This window comes from Neophocaena asiaeorientalis, unplaced genomic scaffold (assembly GCF_003031525.2).
Source record: "Neophocaena asiaeorientalis asiaeorientalis breed wild unplaced genomic scaffold, Neophocaena_asiaeorientalis_V1.1 scaffold275, whole genome shotgun sequence".
In the NCBI taxonomy this organism is placed as follows: Eukaryota; Metazoa; Chordata; class Mammalia; order Artiodactyla; family Phocoenidae; genus Neophocaena; species Neophocaena asiaeorientalis.
Window position 1 is genome coordinate 80322 of NW_020173679.1, and position 13009 is coordinate 93330.

A 13009-nucleotide genomic window follows, 5' to 3' on the forward strand; every position below is an offset into this window, starting at 1 on the left:
ATAGTTTCAAAAGAGTGTCAGTGCTATATTAGAGGTCTAAGACGTTTGGGAAAGTGGTGTAGCTTCACAAAGGTGATGTAACTCCTGGGGTGAGAAACATCAAAACAAAACAACTCACGTATGAAAATTTTAGAGTGATTTCTGACTTAAACTATGATACTTACTTGTATAATAGTTATTCATAGATAGGTGTACTAAACAGTCTCGTCTCTAATTCTAGTTGATTGTCTATTTGTTTTTTCTTAATATTCTTTGCTTGATGGCACTAAAGTTTTTATTAAACCCTAATTTGTAGATCCAGAATTTTCTCTTGCTCTTCTACCTACTTGACTTTAGTCCCTAAAATTCAAATTCTTGTTAACTTTTATTTGTAGAAACAGAAAGCAAATTCTCACTTCTCCTAACTAAAACAAAATTCTCATAGAATATAAGCTCTGGAATTAGCCTGAGTTTAAATCCTGACTCTGCCAGGTTATCGGCTATACCTTGGGCAAGTTAGTCTGTGAAATAACTAGTACATGTTCCTTAGATGACAGTTGCAGCCTCAAAGCCTGACATTTTCCTTTATCACTGTGACTTTGTTCAGGCAGTGGACTTGTTGTACCTCCTCATCAGTTTTCCACCTGACAGCAGCTCTTCTCTGTTGTTTCCTGGGCTCAACCTTGCACTTCTTCTTGCCCTTGAAATAATTCTCATTCCTTGATCAGGAGCAATGACTTCCTTAGTCATTCTCATGTTAGGTCGCATAATCATAACCTACTATGAAGACGGACTCCAGGGAGGCTTATTGAATGGCTTTAATAGCAGATGCATATAGCACTATCCAGGAAAAGAGACAGTTTTGAATTTATAAGCTCTGTGAATTGGACTCCTTTTAGGTGATTATATTCATAAATCCCAAACACCAGCTTGCAGATCCCCAGATTAGTCATCTGGCAGAAGAAATTCTTGAACGTTAAGCAACTGTACTTCATTTACCATTACATTTATGAACATTCAGACATCTCAGTTTGAAAGCTAAGTGTCCTAAGAAATTAACTTCGTATCAGCAAGGAAAAGTTTCAGTTTTTTAGCCTTCCTTCTAACTTCTGTACTCTTGACTTCTTTTTCTCCTTCCAATGTAAAACTAAATGGATTGGACTTAATGTCTGTTTTAGAGCCATAAGAAAGTGGGAGCCTTATGGAGGGAGGCTGACCTCAGCTGGAAGGATTTTTTACCAGAAGGAGAAGATGTACATAATTTCCTCTTGGAGCAGGTGAGTAAGAGCAAGGCTTGTGCCTTCCTGTTTGATCGTAGTTGGTCTGTTTCTTAGAGGAGATAAAGGTATTTGTACTAGTATTCCAGTTATTAAAGTTAGACCAAAATAGGAATCATGGTCAAGATGTCATTGTAAGTCCATGCTTTAAAGCCACTTTACCCAAAAAAAAACCTCGTGATTCCTAAGGACAAATATTTCCTGGTCTCTCGTCGCAATCAATCACGATTCTCACCAGGCAACTTTTAACAACATCGTAGCCTTTTGTCTCTGCGTTCATTAGATGATAGATAAAAAAGAAAAGAAAAATTTAAGGACTTAGCCACACTTAGAAAACAAGCTACACGTCTCCATGAACCAGAAATGAAATTGATGAATAAAGCAGGGTTAATAGGGCTAAAGCTGCAAGTCTTCTGAGCTCTGGGTCTGAAAGCAAATAGAGACAGGAGAAGTTATTTCTGTGGGATAATAGGGTCTAGATGCCCCTTTCAAGGTAGAAGATTGGAGACAGGCTTACTGCATGTCACTAAGTGGAAACTCGATAAATAAATACGAGGAAGTAGATATAGTCTTATAGGCAGAACCTCAGCTAAGCTGCCTACTGACTTGCTAACTGGATTCAGAAATCCACAACAAGGCAGAAGGCTACATAGTCAATATAATCTGGTCCTAAGTAAAGAATTGTGGGGGATCAAATAGAGGCAACCATAAAAAGAAGAGTGACAAAACAAAAAACTTCCTCTCAAAATGATTCTGCAAGTCAGAATCCTAAAACATCTGAGGAAAATAAGTGCTAAGACAGCCAACAAAATCGGCAATAAGAAGAAAAAAATCACTCTTAGGTAAAAAGAAAATAATAAAGCAATCTGAAAATGGCTTGAAGTATATTTTAAGCTGGATATATTTAAGCTGGATAAAGACATTAGGTTAACTGTGGACTTTAGCTTCCTTTTGGTTGTAGTCTAGATACACTGAGGAGCACTCCTGCCATGATAATAAGAACCTACATAAGGCATAATTTATCTTGCATAGCTGGGCTCATAAAAAGTAGAAGAAATTCCCAAGTAACAAAACGAATAAGGGGGAAAAAAGCCAAAGATGAAATGGACTCTGAGCAGTAAGCACGCGTAAAGGGTGTGTTGCCTAATACCATTCTAAGTGCTGCCGGAGATCTCGAAGGTGTTGGAATGGCCCCAGTTCAATATTACCCTGGCTCCAAGAAGCAGCAAACCAAAATGCTCTTTGGAGAAAACTATACCCAACTTAGCTCTTACTTTCTACAAATTAACATTATCTAAATATATGAGTTAATACTTAGAGTTCATTTAACGTATAACGCAACAGGTAACCATGAGTGACAGTAAACAGACAACAAGTGCAAGATTTAGACTCCAAAGACTTGAGATAATGGAATCATCACTCAGCATATAAAATAACATTATTTTAAAAAGAGAGACTCACAAAAATGAGCAAACATGAAGAGAGTAGTCAAAATGACTGGGCAGATATAAAAAGAGAAGGAGAAGAAACTAGACAGAATTCTAAGAGATGTTATGAAATTTAGAGGATAGAATGAGAAAGTCTAACGTGTCTAATTGGAGTCCTAGAAGGGAAAATAGGGTGAATGGAGAAGAGGCAGTATTTGAAGAGACTGTGGCTGACTTTTCCAGAACGGAAAAATACATGAATCTATATAGAAAGCACATGTATACCACATAGGATAGTTACATTTTAGTGAAGCTGCATAATATCAAAAGCAAGCAAAAAACGATTTTAAAGTAGGTAGAAAGAAGCAGCACATTACCTACAAAGGAAAAGCAGACCATGCAATAGCAACAATGAAAGCCAATTGTTATCAAAGTATACATAGATAACAATGAAAGATGGTGGCGTAATCTTTTTCTTTTTTGCGGGGGGTGGGCGGGGGCTGCATCGGGTCTTAGTTGCGGTACGTGGGATCTTTCGTTGAAGCGCGCGGGCTCTTCGTTGCGGACCGCAGGCCTCCCTCTACTTGTGGCGCACAGGCTCCAGGGTGCTTGGGCTCTGTAGTTGTGGCATGTAGGTTCCAGAGCATGTGGGCTCTGTAGTCTGCAGCACGCAGGCTCTCTAGTTCAGGCGCAGGAGCTCAGTAGTTGCGGCGCATGGGCTTAGTTGCCCCATGACATGTGGGACCTTAGTTGCCTGGCCAGGGCTTGAACCCATGACCCCTGCATTGTAAGGCAGATTCTTTACCACTGGACCACCAGGGAAGTCCCGGAATAATCTTAAAGTGCTGAGAAAATATCAGTTAATCTAGAGTTGACTTCCAAATAAACTAACCTTTAAGGATAAGGGCAACATACATATATTTGGAAACTTAATAACACACTTCTAAATAACCTGTGAGTCAATGAGACATCATAAAAGATTTTTTAAATATTTTGTACTGAATAAAAATGAAAACACAACACATCAAAATTTGTGGGATGCAACTAAAGCCATACTTAGAGTGAAATTTTTAGCACTGAACACCTGTGTGTAGGAAACAAGTAAGGTCACAAATCAGTAACTTCAGCTTCAACCTTACAAAATTAGAAAATGGAAGAGCAAATAAAACTCAAAGTAAATAGAAAAAAGGAGGGGCTTCCCTGGTGGCGCAGTGGTTGAGAATATGCCTGCCAATGCAGGGGACACGGGTTCGAGCCCTGGTCTGGGAAGATCCCACATGCCGTGGAGCAACTAGGCCCATGAGCCACAACTACTGAGCCTGCGTGTCTGGAGCCTGTGCTGCACAACAAGAGAAGGCTGCGAAAGTGAGAGGCCCGCACACCGCGATGAAGAGTGGCCCCCGCTCGCCGCAACTAGAGAAAGCCCGCGAAAAGAAACGACGACCCAACACAGCCAAAAATAAATAAATTTTTTAAAAAAGGAAGTAACAAGAATCAGAGCAGAAGTCAATGAAACAGAAAAACAGTAGAGAAAAGTCACTGAAATCAAAAGCTGGTTCTTTGAAAAGATAAAATTGATAAACCCCTCGCCAGACTAATCAGGAAAAATAAAAAAGAGAAGGCACAGGTTTCTAATAAAAAGAATGAGAGAGGTGACATTGTATAGATTCTACACATAGCAACAGGTAAGAGAATTTTGCGAATAATCTTTATGCCAATAAATACATCAACTTAGTTGAAATGAGTAAATTTCTTGACACAAACTACTAGGGCTGACTCAAGAAGGATAGATAACCTGAATATCTATGAAGGAAATTGAAGTAGTTAACGTCTCACAAAGAAAACTCCAGGCACCAGTGAGTTCACTGATGAATTCTATGAAACATTTAAGGGAGAAATAATGCCAATTCTGCAAAGAATTCTACACCAATTCTTCCAAAACATTGAACAGGAGAGACTTATTTTCCATCTCATTCTGTGAGGCCAGCATTAAATTGATAACAAAATCAAGGGCATTTTAAGAAAAGAGAACTATAGACCAGTGTTCCTAATTAACACAGAGAAAATCTTGTCAACAAAATTTTCACAAATCAAATGCAACAGTATATAAAAAGGATAATACATCATAACCAGGTAGGTTTTATCACAGGAATGTAAGGTTAATTTAAAATTTTAAAATCAGTGTGTGGATGGAGGGAAGATGATACAGTAAGAAGGTCCAGAATTAGTCCCTCCACCGAAACAACTATTGAGCTGGGAAGGTCTGTTAGAATCAGCTATTTTAGAATTACGGAGTGGAACACATGCACTACCAACACCAGGAGGATGCTTGATGAAAAAAAGAGTCTGGTAAATTCCAGTGATTTTGGTGTTTTGCATAGAAAGCTATCAGCCCCCAGCTCTGTGACAGACAGCTGAGGAGACAGTAGCACCTTCTTTCTGGCGCCAGGTTGAGCACTAAAGACCTTGCCCTCTAAAGATTGGTGTTGTGTCTTTTAATCTGCCTAGCAGTTCACCGAGTATCCTGTGCAGGACCTTGATGTCATTACAGCTCCTCACCCTGAAGCAACTTCTTGGATGGGGTCTGTCAAAGAACTTAAACAGAACACATTTATGTCTTCCCCACACCCCCATGCCCCTTTCTTTTTCTCATTGGATCCAGGCATTCACTGAAATCTCTGAAAGGTCACTGGCTGACTGCAGAGATAATGGATCAGAGACTTCAGTAACCATATACGAGAAGGAATATAGTCCTTGTCTAAAAGTCACTAAACAGATGACTGCAACATCATACGGGGTGAGGGAGAGAATCTGATGTCCAGACTTAACTGCATTACACTGTCTAGTTTTCAACAAAAAAGTTACGAAGTATTCAAAGAAACAGGAAAATACAGCTCATTCACAGGGGAAAAAAAGAAAATGACAGAAAGCATCCCTGAGGAAGCCCAAACATTGGGAATACTAGACAGGGACTTTAACTGACTTAAATATGCTCAAGTTGCTGAAGAAAACCATGGACGAAGAAATTAAGGAAATCAGAATGATGAATTGAGCAAGTTGAGAATGCTGGTAAAGAGGTAGAAATTATAAAAAGGAGCCAAGTAGAAACTGAAAAGTGGTAATAGCTGAAATGAAAAATTAGACTCTTTCAACAGCAGGTTTGAGCAGGCAGAAGAATCAGTCAGCGAACTTGGAAACAGGGCAGTTGAAATTGCTCAGTCAGTCAGGAATCACTGATTCAGCACTAATTTACTACGATGAAAATCCATCTTCAGTATTCACAACAGATACATTCTTTTACTAATTGCTTTGCTAATGGAATTTCTGGCATTATATGAAACTGAGTATCATTGAATTTTTGCAAAGTCCCTATAGTTTATTTTTTTAAAGAAAACTTTAAATTGTAATAATACATATTGAAAAAATAATCCATTTAACATATAAAGAGACTTTGAAAAAAGAAATTGCTCAGTTTGAGGAGCAAAGAAAAGAGAATCAAGAAAAATTAACAGAGTCTAAGGACCTAGGGGACCACCATCAAACACATCAGTATATACATAATGTAGTCCCAGAGAAGGGAGAAAGGAGGGGAAGAAAGTATTTAAGTATTTGAAGAAATAATGGTCCAAAACTTCCCAAATTTGATCCAAGATATGAATCTACACATCTAGGAATTTCAGTGAACTCCAGGCAGGATAAAGTCAGTTTCACATCAAGATATAATGAAACTGTTGAAAGACAAAAATAAAGAAGAAATCTTGAAAGCATCAAGAGAGAAGAGACTCGTCACATACAAAGAAGCCTCAATAAGATTAACAGCCAGTTTATTATCAGAAACTATGGCTGTCAAAAGACACTGGAATGATATATTTAAAGTACTGGGCTTCTCTAGTGGTGCAGTGGTTAAGAATCCGCCTGCCAATGCAGGGGACACGGGTTCGAGCCCTGGTCCGAGAAGACCCCACATGCCGCGGAGCACCTAAGCCCGTGCACCACAACTTCTGAGCCTGAGCTCTTGAGCACATGTGCCACAACTACTGAAGCCCGCGCACCTAGAGCCCAAGCTCCACAACAAAAGAAGCCACCGCAGTGAGAAGTCTGTGAACCACAATGAAGAGCAGCCCCTGCTCACCTCAACTAGAGAAAGCCCTGCGCGCAACAACGAAGACCCGATGCAGCCAAAAAAGAAAGAATAACTAAAGTACTATAATTTAAAGACTGTTTCTATCTGGCAATATTTCCTATAAAAATGAAGAAGAAATTAAGACATTCCCAGATAAAAACTAAGTGAGTTAGTAGACCTCCCCTGCTAAACTGAGTCCTTCAGGCTGAAGCAAAACAACACAAGAGTGTAACTCGAAGCCATACAAAGAAATATAGATAACTAGTAAAAGTAACCACACAGGTAAATATAAAAGCAAGTATTATTATGTTTTTGGTTTGTAGCTCCTCATTTTCTTTGCTATATGATTTAAAAGGCAAATCCATAAGAAAATAACTATAAATATGTGTTAATGGGCATACATTGTATAAAGATGTAATTTATGAAAATAACTACATAAGGATGGTTTCTCGCAGAATTCCCATGAGACCCAGCAGTTGTACTTCTAGGTGTATATCCAAGAGAAATGAAAACATATGGCACCCTGATTTGAAGTCAAATAAACCTGGATTCAGGTTCCAGTTTTCTACCACTTAAGACTTTAAGCAAATTACTTGATTTCTCTAAGCCTCATATTCCTCACCTATGAAATGCTTATAAGAACTATCTGGTAGAATTTGTATGGGGATTAAATGAGATAATGTTTAAGAAGCACTGAGCATAGAGAGGAACTCAGTCAGTTACGGATGATGTTGTTATTAATAAAAATGTTTAGGGCTTCCCTGGTGGCGCAGTGGTTGAGAGTCCGCCTGCCGATGCAGGGGACACGGGTTCATGCCCTGGTCCGGGAAGATCTCACATGCCGTGGAGCGGCTGGGCCCGTGAGCCATGGCCACTGAGCCTGCGCGTCTCTAGCCTGTGCTCCGCAGCGGGAGAGGCCACAACAGTGAGAGGCCCGTGTACCGCAAAACAAACAAACAAACAAACAAATGTTTAAAAGACAAAAAAATGAGGTTCCAGAAAACTTGGCCTTCTGTTTCCTGAATTTTAGCTTTCTTCTAAAATGGCTGGTTTAGGGACTCCCCTGGTGGTCCAGTGGTTATGCAGTCGGGGGGGCCTGGGTTCAATCCCTGGTCAGGGAACTAAGCCTGTGTGCTGCAACTACTGAGCCGGTGTGTCGCAACTAGAGAAGCCTGTGCGCCACAACTAGAGAGCCCGTGAGCCACAACGAAGACCCAGCGCAGCCAACATAAATAAAAATTAAAATGGCTGGTTTAATGCCCTTTTTCTGGGAACCCACGTACATTCTGCAAGAGATAGTGATGAGCTGATCCATAAATTTGAAGCCCAGCCTTCTAGGTTCTAGGAGGATTCGATAACGTATACAGAAGCACAGGGATTCTGAGAAATAAATGTTTCTCTCCAATGACCAAGGTAAACTTTACAGCTCACCACTGACTCTATTTGGCCATGGTAAAGACGTTCACTTTCACATTTTTGTGTCATATTATATTAATGAGCAATGTAATTCATGTTTGACTTTGCTGTTGTTGTTAATCACTCTCAGACCTTCAATCATCTATGTAGATATAGGGTAGGTTAAAGAGGTGTTCTGTGTAGGTGTTCTAACACCTAAGAGTGTTAGAACAAATTTGGAGAATGTTTCAAGGCTGTGAAAAATTGCCTGTTCTTAAAAGAACTTATGGCCATCTTGTAATTTTGTATGTATATTGAAATGTGGTGGTTGAGATATTTATCAACATTGAATCAGGAAAATTGTAATACTGGATCATGTTTCTAAACTTTATAGGAATATATTTTAAAATGGGCGTAAGTGGTAAAGACAAAACGATAGAATGAAATTTCTTTTTCACAGAATTCAAGGTAATTTTTTCTTTGTGGATCAAAGGAGGGTATAGGAATATATCAGAGTCTTCTAAGGTATTAGAGGAAAATATGTTAATAATCTTTAATATTTTAATCTTCATGGTTTTTGCATAGAGAAACTTCATAAGGCAAAACATACTTATATACCTCATTTCCTTATACCCTTGAAAATGAAAAATCATTTTGATTATTGATTTTTTTTAACTACCCATCTAAGAGTTAAACAATTATGGCATCGTTTCTCCCACTCGGATTCAGAATGGTCAAGAGGTGTTTGAAGGACTTGACAAAACTAAAAGTATAGAGTTTTTGACAGCTGCTCGGTCGCAATAGCGTTACTAAATCATAGGCTGCAGAAAGGGAGTTAAATTGTACCCTTGCCAGTACTCCTGCCCTGCCTTAGAGCTATGTCACAGCTAAAAGCCAGACTGAAGCACCCAGGGGTATTATGTTAAATGAAATAAGTCAAGAGAAAGACAAATACTGCATGATTTCACTTATATATGGATTCTACAAAATAAATCAAAACCCATAGATACAGTGAATAGGTAGTTGGTTGCCAGAGGGGAAGGGGTTGGCAGGGGTGAAATAGGTGAAGGGGGGGGGGCCAAGAGGTACAAACTTCCAGTTATAAAGTAAATAAGTTATGAGGATGTAATGTATAGCATGGAGAACACAGTCAATAGTATTGTATTGACTTTGTACGGTGACAGATAATGACTAGACTTATTGTGGTGACCATTTCACAGTGTATACAAATGGCAAATCACTATGTTGTACACATGAAACTAATATAATATGTCAGATGTACTTAAATTTTTTAAAAGGACTGAAACTCAGAATGATTTGGAGAAGTAAGCTTTTGTTTTTAAGAAGAAGCAGAGCTATGCAGTATTTAAAAATGGGGAAATATTCAGAAGGATAACGGAGTGAGAATCTTTTAGAACAATAAATATAGAATGGCTTCTGCTGATCATCTTGATTCCATGTGCAGTAGAAGAGATAGCCCTTGACTTTGTTTTCCTCTCAGAGTGATGATAATATTGAATTATGCTAACATATTTGACACTGTGTGTTACAGAAGTTGGACTTTACAGAGTCTGATGGTTCCTGTTGCTCTGAAGCACTTTCAAAGAAAGAACTCTCTGCCGAAGAGCTGTATAAGCGACTCGAGAAACTCATTATTGAGGACAAAGCAAATGATGAACAGATCTTTGACTGGGTAGAGGTATAAAGACTATGTCACCTTCCCTGATATCTCTGCAAGAAAGATTCTTGTGGGATCCCTTCATCCACATATTTACCCTGTCACTTAACGGGAGTTTTTAACTTTAATGAAGTTAGTTTTTATTCTTACATGTTTATGTATTTGAAACTAATGCTGTTTTTCTATTTTTATAAGATTCGTAGTCTTTTATAAAGTCAGGTAAAAATATTCAGAACATAAGCCATTTTTCTGGATCTCTCATTAGTTTTGGATACATCCTGCATTTTACCATTCAAAAATTTGCACTTCTTTCTGAATGTTGTCATGTTTTAAATACTAATCTGGTTAAAATTAATAAGCAATATATAATTATTATTAAATGTGTTGACTGACATTTTCATAACAACGCTCCCTTCTGGAAACTTCGTATCTTACTTATCTTGTGTTATGGAGTCTGTTGATCATGTCCCGTTTTCATTTGTTACTGTACTCCGTTAACTAGTAACTTCTGTTTATGTACATGTGTTTTACTTGTGCACATGTCCATGGGATCGTATACTAAGCCAAGCTGAAAGAAAGCCATTGAAGGCTAATCTGGTTCTCTGCCTCTTGCATAAATCTTCTTTTGTAGTCCTTCTAATGGGCTGTTGTTTTCTTAACAACTCATTTCCAGGCACTGAGAAATAATGAAGCTTCTGATAAATTGATTGTTTTACCTATTTTCCCTGCTGTCTATACGATAATCTATCATCTCACCTAGTTCAGGATCTTTTTAAAGTAATTTATACTAGTCAGTAAGATATATCCCTATCTCCCCCTCTAGGTTCTTTCATTCCTTCCTGAAATCTAGATATCCAGACTCTTGTCTGCTTATTCTCATACAAACATAACCTGGATTTTGAACATTCAAAGTGACATGTGCAAACTGAGCATGATCAGCAGGTGTGGTCCAACAGTACAGACTTAGGTGGTGCTTTTTCCTTTTTTTTTTTTTTAAACTCTGTGCTTCTGGCATGCTCACTACACTGAGCTCAAACTGCTCTTTCAGTCTTTTTTTTTTTTTTTAACATCTTTATTGGAGTATAATTGCTTTACAATGCTGTGTTTCTGCTGTATCACAAAGTGAATCAGCTGTATGTATACATATATCCCCATATCTCCGCCCTCTTGCATCTCCCTCCCACCCTCCCTATCCCACCCCTCTAAGTGGTGACAAAGCACCAAGCTGATCTCCCTGTGCTATGCGGCTGCTTCCCGCTAGCTAGCTATTTACATTTGGGAGTCTGTATGTGTCCATGCCACTCTCTCACTTCATCCCAGCTTCCCCTTCCCCCTCCCCGTGTCCTCAAGTCCATTCTCTACGTCTGCATCTTTATTCCAGTCCTGCCCCTAAGTTCTTCATAACTTTTTTTTTTTAAGATTCCATATATATGTGTTAGCATACGGTATTTGTTTTTCTCTTTCTGTCTTACTTCACTCTGTACGACAGACTCTAGGTCCATCCACCTCACTATAAATAACTCAATTTTGTTTCTTTTTATGGCTGAGTAATATTCCATTGTGTATATGTGCCACATCTTCTTTATCCATTCATCTGTCGATGGACACTTAGGTTGCTTCCATGTCCTGGCTATTGTAAATAGACCTGCAATGAACATTGTGCTACATGACTCTTTTTGAATTATGGTTTTCTCAGGGTATATGCCCAGTAGTGGGATTGCTGGGTCGTATGGTAGTTCTATTTTTAGTTTTTTAAGAAACCTCCATACTGTTCTCCATAGTGGCTGTATCAATTTACATTCCCACCAGCAGTGTAAGAGGGTTCCCTTTTCTCCATACCCTCTCTAGCATTTGTTGTCTGTAGATTTTTTTATGATGGCCATTCTGACTGGTGTGAGGTGATACCTCATTGTAGTATTGATTTGCATTTCTCTAATGATTAGTGATGTTGAGCATTCTTTCATGTGTTTGTTGGCGATCTGTATATCTTCTTTGGAGAAATGTGTATTTAGGTCTGCCCATTTTTGGATTGGGTTGTTTGTTCTTTTGATATTGAGTTGCATGAGCTGCTTGTAAATTTTGGAGGTCAATCTTTTGTCAGTTGCTTCATTTGCAAATATTTTCTCCTATTCTGAAGGTTGTCTTTTTGTCTTGTTTAAGGTTTCCTTTGCTGTGCAAAAGCTTTTAAGTCTCATTACATCCCATTTGTTTATTTTTGTTTTATTTCCATTTCTCTAGGAGGTGGGTCAAAAAGGATCTTGCTGAGATTTATGTCAGAGAGAGTTCTGCCTGTGCTTTCCTCTAAGAGTTTGATAGTGTCTGGCCTTACATTTAGGTCTTTAACCCATCTTGAGTTTATTTTTGTGTATGGTGTTAGGGAGTGTTCTAATTTCATTGTTTTACATGTAGATGTCCAGTGTTCCCAGCACCACTTATTGAAGAGGCTGTCTTTTCTCCATTCTATATTCTTGCCTCCTTTATCAAAGATAAGGTGACCATATGTGTGTGGGTTTATGTCTGGGCTTTCTATCCTTTTCCATTGACCTATATTTCTGTTTTTGTGCCAGTACCATACTGTCTTGATTACTGTAGCTTTGTAGTATAGTCTGAAGTCAGGGAGCCTGATTCCTCTAGCTCTGTTTTTCTTTCTCAAGATTGCTTTGGCTATTCGGGGTCTTTAGTGTTTCCATACAAATTGTAAAATTTTTTGTTCTAGTTCTATGAAAAATGCCATTGGTAGTTTGATAGGGATTCCACTGAATCTTTAGATTGCTTTGGGTAGTATAGTCATTTTCACAGTATTGATTATTCCAATCCAAGAACATGGTGTATCTCTGCATCTGTTTGTATCATCTTTAATTTCTTTCATCAGTGTCTTATAGTTTTCTGCATACAGGTCTTTTGTCTCCTTATCTAGGTTTATTCCTAGGTACTTTATTATTTTTGTTGCAGTGGTAAATGGGAGTGTTTCCTTTATTTCTCTTTCAGATTTTTCACCATACATTGTAGTAATCTTTCATGATCCTTTGTATTTCTGTAGTGTCAGTTGTTACTTCTCCTTTTTCATTTCTAATTGTATTGATTAGAGTCTTCTCCCTCTTTTTCTTGATGAGTCTGGCTAATGGTTTAT

The 13009-nt window shown here is 38.4% G+C and overlaps 1 protein-coding gene across 1 annotated transcript in view; it reads left to right on the plus strand.

Moving 5' to 3' along the window:
• The window catches only part of EIF4G3 (eukaryotic translation initiation factor 4 gamma 3), a 90870-nt gene that overhangs the window by 67511 nt on the left and 10350 nt on the right, over window positions 1-13009 (plus strand). The window contains exons 20-21 of the mRNA XM_024749784.1: window positions 1158-1256; window positions 9754-9900. Of these exons, the coding sequence (XP_024605552.1) occupies window positions 1158-1256; window positions 9754-9900 (246 nt within the window). The remainder of the gene's footprint in view (window positions 1-1157; window positions 1257-9753; window positions 9901-13009) is intronic.